This window comes from Xenopus laevis, chromosome 7L (assembly GCF_017654675.1).
Source record: "Xenopus laevis strain J_2021 chromosome 7L, Xenopus_laevis_v10.1, whole genome shotgun sequence".
Taxonomy (NCBI): Eukaryota; Metazoa; Chordata; class Amphibia; order Anura; family Pipidae; genus Xenopus; species Xenopus laevis.
In genome coordinates, this window is record NC_054383.1 from 20,857,501 (window position 1) to 20,884,148 (window position 26,648).

Consider the following 26,648-nt stretch of genomic DNA (forward strand, 5'->3'; position numbering starts at 1 on the left):
TAATTAAATATGGGAAGCCTGAATTTAATTTTAAACTGACTCAATCTACAGAATCCTACAGTTGAAAAGTCTTAATATAATAAAATATTTAAAAAAAAATCTTTGAAAAAAATGTGAATCTTTTCAGATTTAACAAGCTGTTTTCTGCAGAGATGTTTTCTGAATCACTAATTTTTCTCACTGACTTACATTAACTTTCTATATTCAAATGATCACTGCTTTGTTAAAGCAAAGCAGTTTACCAGTGGCTTCATTTTTAGTCTGTGAATGTAGTACAGTTATGGGATCCATTATCGAGAAAGCTCTGAATTACAGAAAGGCTGTCTCCTATAGACTCCATTATATCCAAATAATCCAAATTTTTTAAAAATTTTCCTTTTTCTCTCTAATAATAAAACAGTACCTTGTACTTGATCCAAACTGAGAGATAATTAATCCTTATTGGAAGCAAAACAAGTCTATTGGGGTTATTTACTTAATTATTTACATAATTTTCTAGTAGACTTAAGGTATGAAGATCCAAATTGCGGAAAGATTTGTTATCCGGAAAACACCAAGTCTCGTGCATTTTGGTTATTGGGTCCCATACCTGTATATATCACAGCAGGGTGTGTAGTACCTTATTAAAACATTTGTGTGAATTTAAATGGATTAAAGGATGTAGATACTTTGTCATCTTAAATAAAATAAAAAAACGTGTAAATGCCTGTAAAAAGGATTTTGTACTACTGATGGTAAAACAATTACTGCAACCAAATGCAGATTAGTGTATTTTATGAGCCAATAGTTTCTCTACAAGTGCATGGGTTCGGCGGAAATTCATGAAATAGCAAAAAAAAAAACAAAATGCATTGGTCTATGGGCAAAAAAACCTGTTTTTGATGCATTGACACATTTATCTGACGCACAACAATTTTTTTTCACCCGCAGGAGTCTATGGGTGTTATTTTTGGGCCAAAATATTTTGCTTATCACTATTTGTGATCATAAAAACGCTAAGCCATTATTCTCTTTCTATTCTTTTTTTTCTCCATGGAAATGCGATCAATCAGTAAAAATATAACCTGAAGTAAAAAGCTAGGCCCACCATATAGGCGGTAAAGATCCTATTGGTCCTACAAGTTGATCATTTCATGAAAGTCAAGGCTTTTCAAAGAATACAAATTGTTCTTAAAACATCAAGGGGATGTTTATGGGCCTTGCAGCCACATGAAAGCATGACCTGCATTCCAGCAAAAATACATTTGCTATATTGTACAGATTAAAGAACTCCTGGGCGTGCACCTAGGATAAGCTAATATGGAATGTGCTACTAAAGAAAAACAAGAAAACTCTGCAGAATGAGAATCAAAGTGCATCATCCCTAGACTCCTTTTCCGTCAATGCAAGTGCCTTTTTTTTTTTTAAAGGTTTTTCTTTTAACTAATTTGTGAAAGTAATACTGGAACTGTATTTCAGTTTACATTTTTAAATAACTTTTAATCTCCCCGAAATTGTATAAACCTCATTGTAATTATTTTGAGATGTTTGCTACATACTGATTTTTTTTGGGGGGGGAAAATTTGGTTATTTATGTGCTGACCAATTGTTCCTGGAAGAATATCTTTCACTTAAACCTGTGAAATCACTAAACTAGATGGCAGGTGTATTTCTTTCCAACCTTATTTGATATTGAGGTATATATTGTTGGTAAAAAAAAGTGCACATTTTTATAATTTTTTTCCCCCAGAAGAATTCAGCAAATGGCACTCATTTGTTTTCATGGAAATGGCGGGTGGCAAGTGAATATTGACCCACCAGCCTTAGCTGCGAGTTTTTCAGCCACTGTTCAACTAATTTTCTGTTAAACATTAATGAAAAATGTTAATTTTTCTGGACCACCTTCTATCCAGTTTGTACTTTTTGTTTTTAATATTCTTGCCATCTTCGTTCTCACTTAAAAACAGTGGTTAATGTCTGTTTCACACATGTCCAAACATCATCTGCATTTTATATAAATGTATTTGCTAAAGTTAAGAAACTAACTTTCTTGCTGAAGTTGCCTACCATGTGGACTTCAATATATCAGGTTTTTTTAGTTAAATAGTTTGCCAGATATTTTCATGGAAGGGGTAAAGTTGCTTTCTGCAGAGGCCTAGCACTGAGCTCTTTTAGCCAGATGCCTGGAGACAGTTGAAAAGTACAACGGCAAGGGGAGGGGGTACATCGAAGCAGGAACACATTCTGGAGATGAAGTGCCCGGGGAACAGGAAGGAGAGAGGTATCTATAGTAAATTTACAGTAGCAGACAGGTGCAGGGAGGCCACAGAGGCACAGATAAAATTTAATGAAACTATTACTCAGTTGTACAAAACCAAATGAACCGACTTAATACAGCAAATGTGGCTGGGGCTCAAAGGTTTTACAATTCTTTCTTGCTTAGCTATGTTGATAACTTCCTGTATACATATTAGCTGATGGAATTCATTAAGTACTGTATGGTTGAGCTCACAGGGGTGTAATCTCATTAGCACAGCATGATTTTTGCAGGAATTGAAGTACTTACAATTTGTATATGGTATACTAATGCATGCAAACTAAGAAACGCACACAGGAAATATTTAATACGTTTTTGTTTTTGAAGATGGGTAGATTATTTTAAATTTTAACTATACATGGATAATGAATTTGCATCAACCGGATCACCTGTTAGATGGGGTTCAATGACCTAGCTTTAACTTTGTCAGGTGAACACTGGTGTGTTTTTTTTTTTTTTTATCAGCCTTATTTCTTTATAAATAGGGATCCCTTTGGAGAATTTATTATATATGTCCACCTTTTATATACCTTGCTATATACTTTGTTTTACTCCTAAACTTTTCTAATAGACTTATAAATACGAAACGTAAGTGAAAATAAAAAAGAGGCAACCTCCTAACTTGGGGGCATATTGTTGCTTTTTATTTATTAATAATTGCTTTGTCTTTTGTTTATTTACGGTCTGCAGCCTCTAAACTCCCCACACTTTTTCCTTTTTGACAAAATCTGTTTATTCTTTTAGGTTCTGCATATTCCATATGTTGTAGCAATTTATGACAAGAAAAAGTGCCATTCACTGAGTGAGGTGAGATATTAATTTGGGCTTACACAAATTAAATATTTTATACTATAAGCTTAGTTTTAATTATCCGTCCATATATTTGTAACTGACAGCATATTGGTTTAATAGAGTGATATATGATTCCATGATAGTGCTCCAAGAAAATCTGTCTCTTCGTATTTGAAACTGCCAGTGATAATTGTCCTTTTAGGAAAGCCTCTAGTTACCTATAGGGGCTTCATTCTTACATAATTGGAATATTTGTGAGACTGAGAAAAATGTTGATAATATTTCTGCAGCTGTGGCATGTTAATTGACCTCAAGGTGCAGAGAGAGGGAACTTTTGCAGAGTATGCATGCTCGGATTGAATGCACTGATTGCTTCCTTTAGTAAATGCTAGAATGCAGAGGTTATTAAAGGAGAACTGTAACACATTGGCGCAATAACATGTTTGCAGCAGGGGAAAATGCTGACTGAGGAAACACTTTTATATTTAAAGCTGTTTATATTTGAAAATGTTGTAAGCAATCTTGTATTTTCCTTTTTATATATGTATTTTTCTCTTTCACATAGGCTAACTAAAGTAACACTTCACGCTGGTGGATCCTCTCTATCGCTGATTTCATCTTAATTTACATGATGAAATCACCAAATAAGGACTTGCCTGTGGAAACTGAGGAATCAGGTCCCGCTAAAGAGGATTTGTGGGATTTTGCCGAACATGATTCCGATACCAATGACCCAAGCTCCCTGTCATCATTTTCTGTAAATGAAAGCGTTTTACATGATGTTGATGAAGATCCAGAAAATGCATTAGACACAGCTGGTAATGAAACTACTTTGAATGAAAAGGGAGAAAACTCTCAAAACGCCTCATGCAAAAAGCAGACTGCAAGAAAGTCATTCTGGAGAGGAACCATAAGTAATTTAGACAGTTCCGCAGATCTTAAAGCTGTCATTAAATCAGAACCTCAACTGGATGACGATGTAGCAAATATATCCGCAAAGGTTTTACATTTCTTTTGCCAAAAATGTAACAACGGTATAAGATACAGTCCCAATGACCTTCAAAAACACTTTCTCATTATGCATAATGGGGAATCGCCCTTATATCCTTGTGAAATGTGTAACTTTTCTGCTAATGATTTTCAGACATTCAAACAACATCGAAAGACTCATCGAAGTGCTTTAGTGAAATGTGAGCTCTGCAATAATGACTATTTATATACTTTGCTGGCTTTGACAAAGCACTTTACAGTTATGCATTGTAATAATGGCCACTTTAACTGCTCAAAATGCAAGTTTTCTACCAGAGACGTTGGCACGTTTGTTCAGCACATTCACAGACATAATGGAATTGAGTATGCTTGTCAAAAATGTAACCATATTAGCTTCTCAAAAACAGAGTTTCAAAAACATCTTCAGGGCCACAGTGCACTATTTCCATTTAGTTGTCAGTACTGCAACTACAGTGCAATGAGGAAGGACTTTATTGTAAAACATGTTTTTGCCAGGCACAGAGAACAAATTCATACAAAAGATGAACTTTTGCAGGAAAGTTGTGATAGACAAATGGAGACTTCTGCTGGCCAAAAACTTGTATTGCAAAGGTACCAACCCGATGTTTCAGATAAGGGTTTATGGAGAAAAGAAGAAAACAGTGGTGAAATAGAGAATGATGAAGATGATGATCAGGGTACAAGTGGGTTGCAATATAATTCCATGGATAAAAGCCACACCACGGGTGCCCTTTCAACCTATAATATGGATAAAACGATGCAAGATGGCATATCTTCTGTGACAACTATAAAATGCAACAATGAAGAAATGAACTCCAATGTCTTAAAAAATGCAGTTCATGGCCCAACTGTGCTAATGGTAAAGAACAATAAAATTAATGTTCCAGCTAATTACAGTGCAACATTCATGGGTTACAAGATGGTGAATGGAAAACAAAATATTGTAATCAAACTGCTACCTTCAAATAAACAATCGGGAGCAGCACTACAGTCACCACCTCCAACACTGGGCAATTTGACTCCTCAAGGCCATGGTCTGAGGCCATTTGAGGTGTCCTCAAATGGTGTTGACAAAAGACCTGCACCATCATTTAAACCTAATATATCATGCCCTACATCTGTTGCTTCTTTGCAAAGAATGAGTGTTCCATTCAGGCCCAGAACTGAATCACATCCTATCAGACATGCCGCACCAAACCTTATCAGACAGGGGACTGCTGCCAGCCAAGCTTTTTTGCAAAGCCTTCGGAAAGATTTAGTATGTGGTAGTAGTAGTAATCCTAACTCTTCTTTTGGTACTGACCGTGTAAGCAACATTAAAGAAGAGCCTGAAGAATACAGTATTCATGAACAACAACATATGCAAACGGAACGGAATCATGGCTATGGGTTTGCTGCGGGGCCAATGCATCAGGGTAGAATGTCAAACTCCTCAAATCTAAATCCTAACATGCAACATTTGCCAAGACATCGGCACAGCAGTGATAGTGGGTTAGCACTGTCCAAAACATTATACACTAAAAATAACGAAATTAGAAACTCAGTATTGCATACATTAGCAGCTAGCCGAACTGGTGGATTGAACTTTACAAACACTAACATCAAGCCTCAAAATTACTATTTAAGTGGAAATTTACACATGCGTGACAAGCCAGCAACTGTATTGGAAAAAAATAATAAATCTGACAATATCTCATTTATGCCAAGAATTACATCTGTGTTCTCATTGCAAAATAGAGCTCCAGCATCTACATCATTTGTGAAAAGTACTTACCTTCATAACATGCTGCAGGAAAATAAAGCATTATACGACAGACTCTGTGCATCTAAAAATCCCCTTGCTGGTAGCAGTACATCAACATCTGCTAGGTTACCTAATGTAGCTTCACGATTTGACCCTCGCCTAATAAGTGCTGACCATGTATTGAAAGGTTCTGCTTCCTCTTTTAGGCAAGGACAACCATCTTCTCCATTAGACATCAAGACATCACACCCCTCAAGAGTTGGGGATCTACTCAAAGCACATTCAGATGCAATTGTGAATCAGCAACTGGCAAAAGAAAAAATGCTGGGAATAGCACGGCCAGCTGGCAGCTCACCTGCTTACAGAGTTGTTAAAACTCCACAGAATGCAGGCTATCCTCATTCAAACACTGTCTTATTACCATCAACTTCAAATGCATTGCTCCTTCCAAATTTGCCAACCCATCAGAGTGGCTTGAAAATGACTGCAAGTCAACCTACCCCTCAAAGTAACACTTGTATTAACCCCAATACCCCAGTAAATGCAAAATCTAAAATGGTATTAACATTAACCAATGGACCATTTGGAACGATTAGAAATGTGTCCAATGGAAATCCTCAGACCATGGCTTCTCCTGTTGCTACTGCAGGAAATAACCAAGGAAAATTGCCACTTCCTAGACTGCAGCGTCCTGCTGCGCCATATTTGTTGAATGCAGAATTAAAAGACATTGGAACTACTGTAAATAACCTTCCTGGTAAAATCATTTCTGGTTCTGCTCCAGCAAATAAACTTCCCATTAATTTGAATTTACTTCAGTATCGCATAAATTCAAATTCTTCAATAGGGAAAACTGGGAATGTGGAATCTGTTAAAAATCCAGAGGCTGGTCAAAAGCAACCTGTTTATGCTTTGTTGCCTGATGGCAAACAAGCCGTCTTATTAAACTATGTTTTACCAAAATCCGCTCCGACCAAGCCATCAAAGACTTTTGCGAACTTCCCGCCCCGAAATATCCAACCAAAGAAAATGGAAGAAGCAAAAGAAACCTCATTTGTTACCAGTAACGGCAAAAGTAATTCATTAGTGAAAGTTAAAATTGAGGATACCAGTGCTGAAAACCCCACATTTCCAGAGAACAACTATGCTGCTAGCAGTACTTCTCATCAGGGTATCTCTGAACACTCCCACTGGTCTCTGAGGCCAAGACCAAATTTTGCTTTAATTAAGGATCATTTGTATTCCACAAACAGTCAACAGATGCTTTTGCAACCCTGTGCAGCAGATACATTAAAGTGCAAGCCAAGCATTGCAAACACATGGAACACCAGAAACAGATCATTGAAAAGAAAAGCATCTGATTCTAGCAGTTGCACCGCAGACTTCGATATCAAAAATAAGGTTGCCAAGAAAAAATCAGTTGATGATGTTGCGGAGCTGCCACGAAAGAAAATGTTGCATAGAAAATGTAAAGAGAAAGTGTATTACACAAGTGATGTTGTAATAGACATTCCTACTACACCAAGACCACCTAAAGATATTGTGCGGACATTGAGATTGTATCCTTTCAGTGCCGGCCAAGTGGTGACGTACCCTCAACAGAATCAGCCTGTTGTTGTGCTGAATCACCCTGATGCAGATATTCCTGAAGTAGTAAATGTAATGAGAACAGTCTCAAAATTCAGCAGTCACATTTTAACAGTGACATTGTCAAAAAGGACACTTGAGGCTTTTCTTGATTCAAAGTTAAACAGTACTGCAGAAGCAATTTCTGATGGGCTAACCGGAAAACGTAGCAGGAGATCAAAGCCTATAAGCCCAGAAAAAGAACGTTTTGTGCTCAAGTTGACATTAAAGAAAACCAGTAAAAACAATTATAAGATTGTAAAAAACACATCTGAAAATCAAAACAAAACAAAATTCCATTGCTGGTTTTGTGGTAGGATATTTGACAATCAGGATGAATGGGTTGGTCATGGGCAAAGGCACCTAATGGAGGCAACAAAAGACTGGAACACTCTATTTTAATCATTTTTCTGTCATTGATCATGGGATGTTTTAAACAGGATCAGGAATATATTTTGTTTCTCAATGGCAGCACCTATCCCCTAGCTGATACTGGGTGGTGGTGTTATGGAAACATTTCATGTTATATTCAGGTTTTTTTCCTCTTTGTCATAGTCTGAAAATATTTTTTTATTTAGTTTTTTTTTTTAAATAAACGTAACCTATGTGACTGCAATATCAAAATTCAAACAATGTGTGTGTGCTTGGTTTCTACTCTAGGGTAGTGGTTCATTTGGAAAATAACTGGAATTTGCAGACTTTGCCTGTGGTGGAATGTCCTAATTTTACAGTAAAATGATGCTGCCCTTTTCTATAATTGGCAGGTATTTTTACAGTCAGGGACAACATATGGAAATGTACAGAAATTGTCAATACAAAACCTTTTATACATAATTGTATTCTCACATAAGTTGATATTTTTCATGCTGTATAGCATTTTCTTCACTTACCGAAGAGGTTTAGATAGCATTATACCCCATCCAGTTCTATAGGTGTTAAGTATGGGTATTATCATTCTACTTTTTTTCTCTTTATACAAAAAAGTTTAAATAAACAACATATTAACATTTATTTTGTCACTTGTAAATACAAAGAAAAAGCATGATTGTGAATATTTCAAGATTATGCATTATATATAGCTTTTTCCATGAATATTAAAAGTGTTACATCGTGAATAGTTGTGTACACATCTTCTTTCACATCACAATAACCAATCACCAAACTATTGCCATGTAAATTTTCATCTTTAAGATATGCTAACATAACTTTATGCACTTATTTTTTTTAAATCATATGTAATGTTTTTATTCTCAGAAAATGTAAATAATTTAACAGTACCTTATTTATTTTTCTGGTGTACGATACATGATGCAAGTGCTTGACTAAATTCACTATGACTTCATATGTGAGTCTCTTGGCCTACCATTATTAAGGTGGCCATTCATTTACAAATTTGGAACAGTTTGATCAGCTTTAGCTTTATGCCTGTGTAGCCTTCTCTGTGGTCCCACTTAGCTCTGTACAGTCCTATATTTGTTTTGTTTTGCCAATACCATGTCTTAGGGGTGATGAGGAAAGGTAGGCTATAAGTGTGTTTAATCCCTAATGAATGGTCCATGTTGATGATCAAAGCTGATATTGTCTAACCATTTGGCCCAATATCTCAGTAGTAGTAGTAGGAGGAGGAGGAGGATGAGTAGGTATGTCCTTTTTGCTACTTTTAGAACTTGGCAACTAGGAACCACTCCACACCGGAGTCAAGCTGATGGATGCCCTTTAGTCATAAAAAAATAGGCCTTAAAGATATATATATATATATATATATATATATATATATATATATATATATATATATATATATATATATATATATATATATATATATATATATATATATATATATATATATATATATAATAATATAATTTTTTTTTTTATTGTGAACCATACCTACCAGATAACATTTTATTTTAAATGCACAGTAGCTGAATGTTAATCATAGCTGCCAAAACGGTGGTGCATAGATAATTGCTATCTGGCTACATAAGTGGATTTGCCTCAATGATCATTTCAAAAGGTAACAAAGACATTTTCCCCATGAGATCCAGATATCAAAACATATTTTATTAACATTTGGGATCACTTTTTTTTTTTTTTGATAGATAAAAATTGCTGCAAAAGAAAAAATGTTTTTTCCTCTTGAGTTTTATTGACAATAGGGGGTGTATCTGTATAATTCAAGCAAACTGATGTTCTAGGTTCTTGGTTTTTTCTTTTTTTAATTTTTAAAAATAGCTAACCTCAAACGCATCAATTTCCGTGGCTGTCGGCGTTGTTCGGGACCGGAAAATTGCTACAATTAGGCATGCGCCAATAGTCCGCTTACATACTGAAGACTCCCAAAGATGGCTCCAATGAGCTCCACTGCGCTGACTCTGCATTGAAGGGTAATTAAAAAACTTAGGGGCATGTACAGGTATTAACACCTGTGTGTGTGTGTGTGTGGGGGGATCAGGGAGGGGGACTATAGGGTGTAGGGGTTTTCATTAGTTTGGGGGTTTAGTTCTCCTTTAATGGTATGTTTTGAAATCTGGTTCTCAAAGGCACATAAGTTAGGCATACTAGAGTCTTTGTATACTACAAAAAACTAGAACTGATTTCTGCTGAAGGTGAACTAACCCCAGACTCCGGTTAGGACTTGGCTTGCATGCCTGAGTGTTCTAGCTGCGTGGGGTATGTACCATTAAGAAGAACGAGTTCTGAGCGTTTATTTTTGCTGTGAAACCATAATTTCAAATTTGTGGTTATTTGCAGAATACAGTGTGCCATTAAATTCTTGCTCATGCCCCTGTAAATTTTCCTTTCTGCTATACCCTGGTATCAGTATTAGCATTATGGTAATCCTTCCTTAGTGCAACGTTACTGAATGGGGCAATCTGCTTTTGTAGGGATTTGATCCGAAGTAATTTCTTGTGGGGGAAGATTTTTGCAGTGGGGATTTCCAGTGGTCCAGCTAAGAAAACATTGTAGGAAAAACAGTATGGCATGAAAACAAGGCCGGCCTGAGCAAACTACAATGGTGAGGAGATCTTATAGATGTGTTCTTAAAGGAGAACTACCCTCCCCAAAAAAGCCTTATCTACTACCCTCCCTCCCTGCTTCCTACCAGCATAGTGCTCACTTATTTATGCAGAGTAGCGCATTGGAGCATTCATGGCCACCATCTTCCGGGTTTTTGGTAAGGTAATGCTGTATTTAGTGCATGCCCAGTTTGAACAGTCCGATATTACCATCTGCATATGTGCTGAAAAGTTCACCAAACTGCCGAAGGGGGAAGAGGATCTGAAGAAGACCGAAGACTTGGAAGATGGCGCCCATGAGCTCCGCTGTGCTACTCTGCATAAATAATTGAGCATGCTGTCCAGGGGCACTGAGAGTAGGAAGCAGGGAGGGGCGATCTAGGATAGTACATGGGGCTTTTTTATTGGGGGAGAGGGTTGTTTTCAAGGAAACCCTTATCCTTACTGAAACCATGGACACTTTATGAGCATTTGTATCATCATAATTGTAAGGTTCTCTTGTTACGTCAAGAGTGTACTTACACTAAAATTAACTTCTGATTGCAATTGGGGGTTATTCTTCACCATTTGCTTGTGCGTTGTGGACAGCAATGCAAAATAAACGTCTTCTGTGACAATGGATTAACAGGCTATACGTCGGCTGGTGGCTCTGTTCCCCTTTTAACACAAATATGGAGATGACTAATTTTTTCCTGCAGTCGCTTAAGTAATAAAATCATGAAACCTTAAATTTAGGATTATATATATATATATATATATATATATATATATATATATATATATATATATATATATATATATATATATATATATATATATATATATATATATATATATATATATATATATATATATATATAAATTTCTTATCGTGCAAGCTCTCTTGTGGTTTCTGAAGGTTTGTGAAGTGACAGGAATGTGGTGGACCCTGACGTAAGTAGACTTGCTGGAAATACAAGCCTGCTAGCATGCATGAGTTATCTATGGCCTTGTATACAAAGGTGTAAGGTGAAGTAAAATTTTGCACAACTGCTGTTGCAAGCATTTACCTGACATTGTGTCTGAGCCTAATGATCCACAATGTTTTTCATGCAACTAGGGTTAAAGACACCCATTGTGTGTTTACAAAAGTCAAAACAAGACATGTATATACAGCAAATTAATAAGGCGCAAGCAATAACAGTACTGCAAGTAAGGCTTGCCTTACACTGAGAAGCACTGCTTTAATGAAAGCTCTTTTGGGTAGGGCCCTTTTGTATCTGTTATTGGCTGGTTTGTTTGTAAATTTGTGTGTTCAGTAATACATCCATTTATTGTGCATGTTGGTGCTGTGTAAATACGTGACAAGAATAATGACGTTTTATCATGCTTTTCTTTAAAAGGTTCTCGGCATTGTTATAAACACAAAAGTAGTTTATTTAAAAGCTTGTACAGTCAACCAGTTACTTCTTCACCTATTGGTAAATGTATGGGACCTGTTATCCAGAATGCTCGGGACCTGGGCTTTCGGGATAAGTGATCTTTCCATAATCTGGATCTCCATATTTGAAGTCTACAAAATATCATTATACATTAATTAAACCCAATAGGATTGTTTTGTTGCCAGTAAGAATTAAAGGGATTGTTCACCTTCCAACACTTTTTTCCCCCAAAATAAAGACTTTTTTCAATCACTTTCTATTTTCTAACATAGATAAAAAAAGCTTTTTTTCAATGTAGGTACAACTACACTGATGAATGCTGCTTATTACAGACAAAACATGCAAGTGAAAGTACACAGCCAAGCAATAACTCCCCCTATAGCTGTGCAGCAATAATGTAGGAAAAGTCCACGTAAAAAATGTAGTTTCAAAGTTCACACACTTTTATACCAAATTTGTGTCTGGAAATGCCCACGTTTGGTCTCAATGTGGGTTACCTCGAACCCTTACTTTTTATTTTGTATTTGTGACTTTTTTTTATAATAATCAAAATTTAATTTTTCACCTTTTATGTCTTTCTAAATCCGCTCTGGAGGGATCGGCGACTGGAAACTGTTCTAAATTGATACATTTCTTATCTTTGTACCTGCTAAGCCCTTGCGTTTCATTAAAAAGGTTGATAAAATGAATATAATAGTTGCTAATTTTCCATAGATGCTGAGAAAGGTATTGATTAAATGTAGCAAAGTGTAACTGTTCACAACCTACACCTGGATTACGGCGATACCAGACTGAAACACCAGAGACGGGAACACTTTCAATTTCAGTTTTGGAAAAATTGTGAAAAATTAAATAAGAAAAATGGAAAGATATTGGGAAAAAAAGTCTATTTATGAACACAATTGAACTGATAAAAGCATTTATATTTTAGGATCAAATACAAGGTACTGTTTTATTATTACAGAGAAAAAGGAAATCGTTTTAAAATTTAAAATCATTTGATTAAAATGGAGCCTATGGGATACGGCCTTCCCGTAATTCAGAGCTTTCTGGATAATGGTTTTCCGGATAAACGATCCAATGCCTGTAGTAGTGAAATGGGAAAATATGCATATGTTTATTGTGGTGATCCAGAGGAATGAATGAAAAAAATTAAGCTACCTTGCACTACATGAGACGGGGACACTGTACCTTTGTAACCTCAAAGCAATAGACATAATGTTGAGGTCAATTTTAATTAGAAATGGATTTTTGTTTTTGCTTTCTTTTATAATCTTTTCTCTTAGGGGCAGATTTATTAAAGGGTAACTCCACACAAACATAACTTAAGCTTTTTGAAAAGTAAACATAATTTCAAGCAACTTTGCAATAAGCCTAGCCCCCTGCTCTCCTGCTGATCTGTCTGACTACTTTGCTGAGCTGGCTGACTAATGTTACTTTGGATCAGCCAGCTGTCCTTAGCCTGCATTCTCAAACCCCACAATTCCCTGCACACGTGATTTCAATAAGGAATGGAATGTCACAGTGCAACGCATTGTGGGTTATGTAGTTCCTGCATGCTGTCTGTAAGATGTGGAGAAGTTTAGTCCCTCCTTCCCTGCCAGTATTTCAAATGATGCAGAAAGAGAAGAACTACAGTTGGATTTCAGCATAGAAAATGGCATTTATTCATACTTTTTGATGAAACCGATAACTGTGATGGGTAGATTCCCAATTCAATTCACACATCTCCCAATTCAAATGTAAGTTTGTATCCTAGCTTTATCACACCTTGACCATGGAAACAGCTCCAATTCAAATATTTGAATTTATAAGAGTAAAAAAAAATCACATAAATTTGACCTTTGATAAATCTGTCCATTAATTTCCTGGTTCCTTCAGGGAAGCCATAAAAAGGGGGTACATGTGTTACAGGTCTAGGACCCCATCATTAATGGCGCAACCTACTACTCTATGGGGGGAATTCACAAGTGTCGGGAACAAACAAAAATGTCTTTTAAATGTCGTAAAACGTGTCGTAGTAACAGCCGATAAATTCCCAGAGCATTTACCCGCCAATTTTCCGGCGTGTACGACACTTTTGAAATAGTGTAATTAAAAGTGGGCGTGGCACATTAGGCTCTCCAAAATGAAAATGTCGGTCAAATTGTCTTTTGAAAACGCTCTGTAAAATATCATCTGTCCTACGAAAATATATACAACATTTTAGAAAATTGTTGGACTTATGAGACATTCAGAGACGGTAACATCTGCCTTTGTTCGTACGTCATTTTACAAATTTGTTGACCGCCACTTCTGGGTTACTTATTTTACCAACACTTTTGTGAATTCCCCCCCCCCCCGATGTAGTGTTGTTTGATATAACTTGACATGACAGAAACCTATGTAAAAATTACAAAAATTAGGAAATTCAGGTACTAATTTCTGTAATTTTTTGGGGGGAAAAAGCAATAAAATTTCCCTTTCCCTGTTGAGGCAGGTCACAAGTTGTAATTCACCATTAGCTGAAATGCTGTATATTGTAGATTCTTGCTCTATTAGTTGTAAGTAGTTTTTGAACTCATCTGTACACCTGTATATGACCGATTAACAAGCACAACATTTTGTCAATATAGTGCTATAATTTTTTAATGCATTATTTACTACTCAGTTAGTAGTGATGTTTTTGTTTCAGAAACCCTACTATAGTTTAAATAAACAAGCTGCTGAGTAGCCATGGGGGCAGCCATTCAAGCACAGGATCCACAGTAGATAGATACATTCTGAAGAATCCCATTGTATACTACAGAGCTTATCCTTATCTGCTGTTTATCCTGTGCCTTTTCTCCATTGAATGGCTGCCCCCTTGGCTACACAGCAGCTTGTTTATATAAACTATAGTAGAGTTTCTGAATCTAACACCAGTTTTACCAGTTAAGAGCAACAGTAAATTATATTTCAATAACTTTAAAACATTTAAATTTTTTGGTGTTACTGTTCCTTTGAGCAAGGACCTTTACCTTCATATTGCGCTTAATAACCATATGGCACCTGGTACTATATATTGTGATTTCAACCCCTTTATTGGTGTTAATATGTTGTGTATGAATTAATGCTATAGAAAGGATATGTGGCTATGGAGTTTTTTAAATATCACATTAAGTTTTGAACATTTTATAGTTTGAACTCTGTGGTATTTGTTTAACTGGGATTTTGAAATTATTTTTAAAGAATGACCTAAACCCTTGCACAAAAACAAATATTCCAAGGATTCCGATTAAAGGTCCAAGTGGGGCCGAATTGTTGGGAGACACATTGGGCCAGATTCAATTCAGTGATTCACTCAAAAAAAAAAGTTAACTTACGGTTTATCACATGAAAACTCATGGACAAGATACATTTTGAGATGCAAATGAATTCAGAAAAAAAAAGTATCTCGCGGTTTACCACATGAAAACTCGATTGAAGTCTGGTAAAAAACTGGAACTGAATTAGATGAAAAGTATTATTTCGCCTTGAATTTAGTCTTTTCTATGAGTTTTTACGTGATAAACCATGAGATAACTTTTTCTCATTGAATTGAATCTGGTCCAGTGTTTGAAAATAACTATTTGTACAAGATTAAAGATGTGCGTTTTCTTAAATGCGTATATGTATCTATATAGGTCAGATTTGGAGTACCCCATTTAAGTCAAAATTAGGTTTAAAAGAAATTCTGTGCTTAAAAATGGTGAGAATAGCTGAAGAACTCTTAGGGGCATATTTATCAATTGAAAATACTTCGAAATTCGAATTCAAAAAGACCAACCGAAGTGAAGTCTAAGGTTTTTTTGGGTCGAAGAGGTCCGTATTCGGCCGTATTCGAATCGTACGATCTAAGTAATAGCACATCGGATTCGATTCAAAGTTTTTCCCCCAAAAAACTTAGATTTCTGTCCACCAATTGACTCCAAATAGGTTCTAGGAGGTCCCCCATAGGCTAAAACAGCACTTTGGCAGGTTTTAGATGGCTAATGGTCGAAGTTTTAAAGAGACAGTACATGAATTTCGAGTTTTTTTCAAATTCAAATCGAATTTGGACTATCCCCTAGTCAAAGAACACAAAAAAATGCTCGAAATTCAAAGTTTTTAACTTCGAAAATTCACCTTGACCTTTGATAAATCTGCCTCTTAAGGTTTATACATTTTTTTCAAGCTAACTGGTATTTTCACATCAGAATTTTACGCTTGTTTACCCTTACGTATAAAATCATTACCCAGCTTTAAAAATGGGTGTTAAAGGGGCTGTTCACCTTTAGATTAACTTTTATTAGGATGTATAGAGTGATATTCTGAGTCAATTTGCAATTGGTTTTCATTTTTTATTTGTGGTTTTTGCAATTAGTTTGCAACATCAGCAATCTGGTTTCTAGGGTCCAAATTACCCTAGTAACCATGCATTGATTTCAATAAAGAAAGACGAGTAATAAAAAGTGGCAGTAACAATGAATGTGTAGCCTAATGGAGCATTTGTTTTTTGATGGGGTCATTTGAAACCTAGACAGACTCAGAAAGCAAATAATTCAAAAACTATAAAATACAAAATTAAGGCCAATTGAAAAGTTTCTTAGAATAAGCCATTATATAATATAGTAAAAATTAACTTAAAGGAATAGTTCAGTGTGAAAATAAAAATTGGGTAAATAGATAGGTTGTGCAAAATAAAAAATGTTTCTAATATAGTTAGTTAGCCAAAAATGTAATGTATAAAGGCTGGAGTGAAAAGATGTCTAATAAAACAGTCAGAATCAAACTTCCTACTTTTCAGTACTTTTTCAGACTAACTCTGAGTTAGTCAGCGACTTGAAGGGGGGCCACATGGTACATTTCTGTTCAGTGAGTTTGTAATTGATCCTCAGCATTCAGCTCAGATTCAAAAGCAACAGGTATGACCCATGTGCCCCCCCCTCAAGTCTCTGATTGGTTACTGTCTGGTAACCAGGGTAACCAGTCAGTGTAAACCAAGAGAGCTGAAAAGCAGGAAGTAGTGTCCTGACTGACATGTTATACATCAAATCACTCCAGCCTTTATACATTACATTTGTGGCTAACTAACTATATTAGAAACATTTTTTATTTTGCACAGCCTATTTACCCAGATTTTATTCTTATACTGTACAATTCCTTTAAAGGTGAACCACCCCTTTAATGGGCAGATGTTGGTGTGTTTTGCCAATATGCCCTTAGAAGCAAACTAGTGTAGAATTAAAAATACTTTTGCAGATTTTTTCTTTTTTTTGCAGATAATTATACAGCAGATGGTTATGAAGTGGTTGACACCTTGCCTTGCAACACTGGGGTCCTAAATTAAATTCTGATAAGTGCACTGTTTTCAAAATGTTTGTATATTCTCCCCATGTCTCTGTGGGTTACCCCTTAAATTGACTAGTGAGATTAAATTTTCTATAGAAGGTTGATGAATTTTTCTAAATAATTGATTTATATTTTACTATTTATCTACTGATTTTAAAACAAGGTTGAAATTGTAAATAGTGTTTCTGAAACCTCTACAGTTACTTTAGTATCATTCCGATCTCACAATGAATCTCCTTTCTACTTGCTCGGGTCGCTTAGCAACTGGATAGCAATTTAAATTTCATGTTGGAGAGAGGTAGAGTAGAACTGTGTAATGCAAAATGAACCACACAATAAAGACCAGTTGCAAAGCTGCTTACATTGTTACTAGTAATCTGTCCCGTTTTGCTTCACCGCAAAAATCGTTAAACTGAAAAAAGTCATAAAATGGTAAATTCACTCTACAAGATGCTGAAAGATTACATTAATATGTTTTTTTACGTAATCATCTTATTTTTTAAGAAAGAGGAGATTTTATAATTGCTTCTGCATCAATAAGTTTAGCCTCTCTCACTTGTGGGGGTTATCCCCCTTTCTAGTTTAGCATTCATTGTTCCAGGCTATAGAACAGAGGTCCACAACTTTTTTTACCCATGAGTCAAATTTCATTGAAAAAGAGTAGGGGAGCAGCACAAGCATGAAAAAAGTCCTGGGGTGTCAAATAAGGGCTATGATTGGGTATTTGGTAGCCCGTATGTGGACTGGCAGCCTACAGGAGGCTCTGTTTGGCAGTACACCTAGTTTTATGCAATTAAAACTTGCCCTTAAAACTGGAATTAAAAAAACAAACAAAAAACAAGCACTTACATTGAGGCCACTAGGAGCAACATCCAAGAGGTTGGTGAGGTTCATGACGAGCCACTGGTTGGGGATCACTACTATACAAAGCAGATTTTTTTTAATTATAAGACTTGAATTTGGAGAGGTGGAACTTGCGTTTTTTTCAATGAATGTATCTGTATATAAAATACTGTATATTTGTAGATGAGGAACTTGGAACTGATTGTCAATTCAGAACAGACAGATCCAACAATAATAATCAGGAAAACTATACCCGTGTACATTGCAGGTCTCTTTAAAAAATATATTATAAAACACTGCTTCATCTACAATAAATAAACCATTTTTATAGTAATATGTTCCATTGGATATTAGGGCACACATAGATGCTCTGTTACAGCAGGCAATGAATTGATAGAGCTCTGTTTTATTACACCCACACTTCTTCCTGTTACAGAACCTACATTATGATTGCTGAGGGGAACACACAGTGGCTCAAGGTAAAAGGACAATATTTACTCATGTATATTACTATTTGCCAAGTTTCCTTAAAGGAATAGTTCAGTGTGAAAATAAAAACTGTGTAAATAGATAGGCTGTGCAAAATAAAAAATGTTTCTAATATAGTTAGTTAACCAAATATGTAATATATAAAGGCTGGAGTGAACAGATGTCTAATAAAACAGCCAGAATCCAACTTCCTGCTTTTCAGCTCTATAACTCTGAGTTAGTCAGCGACTTGAAGGGGGGCCACATGGTACATTTCTGTTCAGTGAGTTTGTAATTGATCCTCAGCATTCAGCTCAGATTCAAAAGCAACAGAAATGACCCATGTGGCCCCCCTCAAGTCTCTGATTGGTTACTGCCTGGTAGCCAGGGTAACCAGTCAGTGTAAACCAAGAGAGCTGAAAAGCAGGAAGTAGTGTATAGACTGACTGGTTATACATCAAATCACTCCAGCCTTTATACATTACATTTTTGGCTAACTATATTAGAAACATTTTTTATTTTGCACAGCCTATCTATTTACCCAGTTTTTATTTTTACACTGTACAATTCCTTTAAAGGACAAGGAAAGGCAAAAAAATAAAATCCCATTTTTACTTTCTTTAATGAAAAAGAAACCTATCTCCAATATACTTTAATTAAAAAATGTGCACCGTTTTTATAAGAAACCTGACTGTATGCAGTGAAATTCTCCCTTCATTTACTGCTGTGGATAGGAATTGTCAGACGGTCCCTAACTGCTGAGCAGGGAAACAATCATACTTATGAACAGCAGGGGGAGCCCCCGCCTTACTTACCAGCCATGCGGAAATCAAGCAGCTTTGTTTATGATGATCCCTAAGCAGCTCAGACCACACTGAGCATGTGCAGGGTCAGGCAAAGATGTATAACAAAGTTACAAGATGATTGTTCTGCATAGATAGTATGTATCACAGCAATTTGTATTCATTAAAAATGGGCTTCACATCAGGGCAACAGATTAGTATCATTAATCTACACGTCCAAAAACCATAAGCTTTGAAATAAAAATGAAATTATCCTGAAAGAGAATTGGTGAGAATGTTTGGAACAACTACACTATGTGCAAGACACAAGGACCTGACTGTATCTCATGTAGAGTAACTCTAGCCTGATAATTAAATAAAGCCATTGATCATTGAGGCCTCAGTAGATAACGTGGATGAAAGTTCAATTTGGCAGGAAGGGTAAATGACATATCATATTTATATATTGTGCAAATTGTCTCAGAATATCACTCTCCATCATACATTCATGTAAAAGTTAATTTAAAGGTGAACTATCCCTTTAACGTTGTTATGAGCTTGGGTGGTTTGAAATGAAAAAGTCCAACATCTTAAAGTTGTTTTAAAGGAGAAGGAAACCCTTTTGCAAAAAACCCCGAACCCCCCCCCCCACCCCAGGTAGACCCCCTCTCTCCTGGGAAATGCTCCATACTTACCACTTGGCGCAGATTCTTTCAGCAGAGTTCCACGCGTCCATCTTCCGCGTCCTTGATAAGCTTACAGAGGACGCAGAAGATGGGCGCGTGGAACTCCGCTGGAAGAATATGCACAGAGTGGTAAGTATGGATTATGGGGCTTTTCCCCAAGGGGGTAGTTAGCCTGAGGGAGGGAGTCTACCTGGGTGGGGGGTAAGGAGTTTTTTGCAAAAGGGTTTCCTTCTCCTTTAATTTGATATTGCTATATTATAACACTGATCATGTTTCAATATGTGGGGGTTATACTGGAATATTGTCCAGCAACATTGGGGTGGTGCAGCACCCCCATGAAACTTTTATATCCTAAAGGATTTTAAGCATCTTCAAGATATCATGACACCTACTAACAATATGCAGAATCATTTAGCCCTTTACAAGTTGCCTCTATACTGCACCTGTAGCTGTTTTGTTGCTTTACTAAATAATAATTTCACTTTGTCTGCACACTTCATTCTGGCTTCCTCGTTGCTTAGCATATTGGTAACCCAGATCTTTGTCTTGTAATAGTTTTTAAAACTTTCTTCTCTGCAGTCATAGCTGTGGGTCAGTCCAAATGCCAGACCTTAAAATCAAGGGGCTGAGTTGGTAACCCTTTGTGTTGCATAGATCTCAGCATAGCCCTAACATTAGGCTGCAGATTTATCAAAATATAAGTTTGAATTTTAATAAACAAAAATTCACCTATGTTCTATTGATTCGTATGGGATTCTTGAAAGCGTATTTATAAAATGATGAGTTCTAACTTTCACCCATTGATAAAAATGCTTCTAAAAATCCCATATAAATGAATAGAATTTGGATGAGTTTTTATTTATTAAAATCTAAACTTAAATTATGATTAATCTACCGGTGTATCGCTTCTTTTAAGTGTGCTCCTCTGAATCTGTTCCCCCTACCACTGAAAATGGTAAGTAAACGGCACTTAAAAAAGGGGGGTGATAATGAGAATATAAATTGTCAACCTGCAGGCACCAACATAAGACTTTCTTGTTCTGCCCAAGGTCTAGAAAGTTCAAATATTCTGAATAGGTCGACTGTTCTGAAATCAGGAATTTCTGGAAGGCTTTTTGGAAGAACTTTGTATTACCTAACATGAAGGGACACGATTATCATAAAATGTTTAGTACAAATGTTTCTAATTGGTGGGGTTGCTTCCTCTAGTAGTGGGTGAGGTGCCTGTCGGATGGTGGTTTAGGAAGCAATTTTGTTGAATTTATAATTGGTGTCCAGGATCCTACTAACTGGACTATATTTGGAAGCTAGTTACAATCACCCTTTAGATTGTAAGGTCTTAGAAACAGGACCCTCTCCTCCTCCTGCTTAATTCCTTGTTTCTTACTTTAATGTAAGTCCTGCTTGTCATAAAGATGTGTAACTTGCTGGTACTATATGAATATATAAATGATGCCAATTGTTTCATATATTGACTTAAAGTGATACTGACGCTAAAGAACTACTTTTTAAAATATGAATGTACATTAAGGGGCAGATTTACTAAGGGTCGAAGTGGATTTGAGGGAATTTTCGAAGTAAAAAAATTAAAAATTCAAAGTAATTTTTTGGATACTTCGACCATCGAATGGGATACTACGACTTCGAATTTACTTCGACTTTGATTCGAAGTAAAAATCGTTTGAATATTTGACCATTCGATAATCGAAGTACTGTCTCTTTAAAAAAACGTCGACTTCAATACTTCGCCAAATTAAACCTGCCGAAGTGCCTTGTTAGCCTATGGGGACCTTCTACAAACTTTTTTAAAGTCTTCACACATGGAATAAAAATTGTTCGATCGTACACTAAAATCTTTCAATTCGAACGATTTGATCGTTCGATCGAACGTTTTTTATTGGATCGCAGGATTGCCAAATTTGCTGAAAAAACTTCGAATTTGATATTCAAAGTTTTGTAATTCGATGGTCGAATTTCGAATTTTTTTGTACTTCGAAATTCGACCCTTGATAAATCTGCCCCTAAAAGTTACCTATACAGTAGGTCATGTTGATCTTTTTTTGACGAGAGGTCTGTTTTTTCTAAATAATTTTTAGTTGAAGTTCCTAAACCTGACTGTTCTGCCAACCCGATTGTCCCATCTCAGCCTGTCAGTTGAAGTTTCTAATGCTAAAGGAATTCTGCTGCACAAAACAGGCAGCCCCCCTCATAGACGAGCAGGGGGAGTCAGGGTGAGTTATGGAAAAGCTTTGAGCAAATACTTCATGGCATAATTATAAGTAGCGAACAAAACCAATACTATGATATGTGTAAAAATGGTTTAATTTATGGTGTCAGTATCTCTTTAATATGACAGCCCATTTACAAAAGTTCAAAACTGCCTGCTAGACAGAACTCTGCATTGATTAAAACGGCAGTCAGTCAATCACCAGCTGCTTCATCATAGCCCTGTCCCCTTACTTTACTCCCACCCACTAAGCATCACAAACCTGTTCCTGACATCAACTCAGTCCCTGATGTCGCCTCCCTATTTCTGGTCGAAACTTATGAAAATTACTAACCCTGTTTACATATATGTAACTTTTATTTTAAATAAAGGGTCCAATACTGAATGTTGGACAGTTTAAAGGGCAAGTAAAGGCAAAAAAATAAAATCCAATTTTTACTTTCTTTAATGAAAAAGAAACCTATCTCCGCTATACTTTAATTAAAAAATGTGTACCATTTTTAAAAGAAACCTGACTGTATGCAGTGAAATTCTCCCTTCATTTACTGCTGTGAATAGGAATTGTCAGACGGTCCCTAACTGCTGAGCAGGGAAACAATCATACTTATGAACAGCAGGGGGAGCCCCCGCTTTACTTCCCAGCCATGCAGAACTCAAGCAGCTTTGTTTATGATGATCCCTAAGCAGCCCAGACCACACTGAGCATGTGCACAGTCTTAGTCTTGCAAAGATGTCTAACAAAGTTACAAGATGGTGACCCCCTGTAGCCAACTTTGAAAGCATAAATTATTTGTTTGATTAGGCTTGTGGGGCAGTAAGTTCATGTTTATATTTAGTATACAAAATACAGCATTTCTAGCCTTATTCTATTTTAGACTTTACATGCAGGGGCTTAAAGGGGCTTGAAGCCAGAAAGCCTGAAGCCACCCATCTTATATGGCAGCACCTGGCAACAGTCCTCTATGGATTGTCTCGGCTTCTCCTACCAGCTTATTAAATGATAGTTTATTCGTAATAACAATATTACATCACCTTTGCGAACTGTTCTTTTATTGATCAAAACGTCTGGATACGTTATAACAATATTTACAGAAGAGAAAATAGAAATGTATCCAGCAACAACCACAGAAACCACACTGCCTAACAATTAGAACTATATACACAATTGTGAGTGTTCTCGGTGATGAAATGATGCCAGTATGTTTGTGTGTGCCACTCATTGGCAAAGAGACCCCCGGGCCGCATGGAGCCTATGAGACTTTTATCGCTTGTCTCAATTTTGTAGAATCTTTTGTGTTGTTCTGACTGTCGATTAGCACAAGGGGCATTCGCTGGTGACTCATAATCATCTCTGCAACGCTACTGAATTTCTGTGCAAAAAGATAAAATAATTGTTTACATTCATTTTTAAAATAACTGGTGAGTTTTAAACAAATGCAACTATTATAAAAAACAAACTGTGCAACCCGAAAATACCCCATTTTGTTATAACGGTTTCATGTGTAACTAGGGATGCACCGAATCCGGGATTCTGTTTTTTTCAGCAGAATTCGGCCGAATCCTTGTGCCTGGCCGAACCCAATCCTAATTTGCATATGTAAATTAGGGGCAGGTAGGGAAAAAACGTGACTTTTCGTCACAAAAGAAGAATTTTTTCCACTTTTTTCTGTTCCCCTTTCCTGTCCCTAATTTGCATATGCAAATTTGGTTCGGTATTCGGCCGAATCTTTCACCAAGGATTCGGCCTAATCCCAAATAGTGGATTTGTTGCATCCCTAGAAGTATCAGGCCCCACTGCATTCCATTCCGTAACGGCTTTACACACGTTTTATAGCTGCGGACTCGAAATTCACAATTTAATAGATGTCGCTGAAGATTACAATGTATGAGAAGTATATATCTTGTTTAGTGAACACAGTCTGCAAAGCAGTAGCTGCGGCAGTCTTTATATAGGACCAGTAACGCTTATACAAAGATTAGACATCAATCCCTGTCCCAGTGGAGCTTACAATCTAAGGTCCTCATCACATTCTCACACATTATGTTCAGTTTTATCAGGAGCCAATTAAACCTGCCTCTGTGAGGCCCATAAACAACATTCTGAATTAACTGGTTTTAGAGATTTTAGAATCCTCCTCAAAAAAAAAACAAATTCTCTAAAAACGCAAATGCCAAGTAATTTGTTAAAACAGCCTAACATAAAAATCATGAACGAATAAATGTGGAACTAATCAGAATGATAGTAAAAAACCTCAAATTATTCCTGCATATATTATCGAAAAAGCAGCTAAAACCTCTAAAAGCTCAAATTAAAGAAAGATTTGGAAATGGAAAAATCCCATTGAATTCTACATGGCCTTGACAGCTTTTAGATGGATGAAGTTTTGTACTGGTATGGGATCTGTTATCCAGAATGCTCGGGACCTGGGGTTTTCTTGATAACGGGATCTTTCCATAATTTGGATCTTCATTCTTTAAGTCTACTAGAAAATCATTTAAACATGAAATAATCCCAATAGGCTGGTTTTGCTTCCAATATATATATTAGTTTGGATCAAGGACTATATACGGTTTGATTATTACAGAGAAAAAGGAAATCATTTTTAAGAATTTGAATTATTTGATTAAAATGGAGTCTATAAGGAGATAGCTTTTCTGTAATTCTGAGTTTTGTGAATAAAGAGTTTGCAGACAACGAATCCCATACCTGTATTTTTCGTGGTTTTTTTTTTAACGTTTAATAAATTATGATTTTTTTGGTGGTTTAAAAGTTGTGTAATCCATGATTTTTAGCTTTAAAAAATACGATTCATTAAAACGAATGAAATAGGAACGTTATTAAATTGGCCCCTGCGTGTTTGCTGTGTCAGCAGAAATGCGAGTATCTTCATGAAACCCATTCCTACAAAGTGAACATGAAAACTTTTTTTCAGATAGTACCTTGGTTGGAATTTATCTTTTAGCACATTTTTGTCCTGTTTATTGATTAAATCTGGGGTATGGCATTAAAATGCAGCCAGTGCAGTCGTTTTACCTAAGACATCAGTTGCAGTACCTACACCATTCCAACTGTGCTTGCTAGGGTCAAATTTCGTGCATGCAGCGTCAAATTCGGACGCACCAGATGCAAATTCGGTGCATCCGTGTCAAATTCGGTGTGTCTGCATCAAATGCGGACTCTGCAACCCAGTTCAGGTATGTCTATGACCCGACAGTGGGTCGTGACCCGGCAGTTGGGGACCCCTGCTTTAGGAGGCTCCTGCCTAATGAATGTTACACATAAGAAATATATTTTTATCATTGATTTATAAGTTCAAATCCGCTTTTATTTTTCCTGCCTGAACCCGATCATTGTCGAACTACAAATAAGCAGATGTAAAAAACCCCTCCGCACATAATGAGCAACAGAGAGGTTTACAACAGATAATAATTCATCTACCTTTTAAAATCAGAAAAAAAAGTATATACCTCTTCCCCACTTTTCTCTCTTCCAAGCGCATATTGCCGTGTTTCTTCAATAAATCGAACCGGAATATTATATACTTTCCTGTTGTAAAAGACCACAAGCGTGTAGGGCTGCTTTGGATCTTGCCCAGAACTCTGCCGTACAAGGAACGACCCATCCTGGAAAATATATTATATAATTAAATAGCAGGAGGTCAGCGCTTACCCCAGCAATGGAGAAAAGAAAAAGAAAGGTCATTTATATTTAATGATAGGAGTTTTGGACCAAGGAGAAGTCTTGTGATCCTGACAAGGGTCACAACTCACTACTGGAATGAATGTGCCTAAATAAATAGCATTGCTGTCAGGGCAATTGTATTTCCTTAAAGCACATTCACACACTGGAAGAATTGTGTTTTTAATCAGAGATGTTCTGAAAATGATCCGAGTGTGCTTCCATGGTCTTCATCTATATCTGTATGTATGTATGTCACGCTTTGTTGTCAGAGTGATAAATGCAGCCTATATAATCATGCCAAGTCTACAGCAGGGACAAAAATATGCTGCACTCTGATTGGCTAGCTCTAGAATAAAATATTCCTCTAAAACTATAAGGGGAAAAGCTCAGAATTCATATTTTAATTTGGAATAATGGCGAGCATTCTACAAATGTTCCACAGCTTAGTAAATCAATACATAACAAGGTATTCTCAATATGCCAGGGCTATGTACAGGTGCTCTGTGTGTGTGTGTGTGTCACTTTAAGGGCTTAGATTAAACGTCTTTTTAAGGGTTTAGATCGGTCCTGTATTTGGGCCTTGTCTTTGTATAAATGATCTCTTTATGCATTAATAGTAAATGCAAACAAAGTAAACCGTTTGTGTTTGTATTAGACATTGTTTCATCTGGTTGCCTGGTGCATTGTGCTTGCAATCAGATAAGGGAAGCCTGAGGTGA

The 26,648-nt window shown here is 36.4% G+C and overlaps 2 protein-coding genes across 10 annotated transcripts in view; one reads left to right on the forward strand and one right to left on the reverse strand.

Annotated features, from left to right (window-relative positions):
- znf518a.L (zinc finger protein 518A L homeolog) overlaps nucleotides 1-8,584 on the forward strand; it is a 14,132-nt gene extending 5,548 nt beyond the window's left edge. Inside the window, exons 2-3 of the mRNA XM_018225199.2 lie at nucleotides 3,041-3,103; nucleotides 3,654-8,584. Of these exons, the coding sequence (XP_018080688.1) occupies nucleotides 3,717-7,871 (4,155 nt within the window). The 5' untranslated portion in view covers nucleotides 3,041-3,103; nucleotides 3,654-3,716 and the 3' untranslated portion in view covers nucleotides 7,872-8,584. The remainder of the gene's footprint in view (nucleotides 1-3,040; nucleotides 3,104-3,653) is intronic.
- Nucleotides 8,585-23,280: 14,696 nt separating this feature from the next.
- The window catches only part of blnk.L (B cell linker L homeolog), a 163,774-nt gene continuing 160,406 nt past the window's right edge, over nucleotides 23,281-26,648 (reverse strand). For all 9 annotated transcript variants that reach the window (XM_041568410.1, XM_041568408.1, XM_041568409.1 and 6 more), the window contains 2 exon segments: nucleotides 25,716-25,871; nucleotides 23,281-23,617 (listed from right to left, as the gene is read on the reverse strand). In XM_041568410.1, coding sequence (XP_041424344.1) covers nucleotides 23,498-23,617; nucleotides 25,716-25,871 — 276 coding nt within the window. In that variant the 3' untranslated portion in view covers nucleotides 23,281-23,497.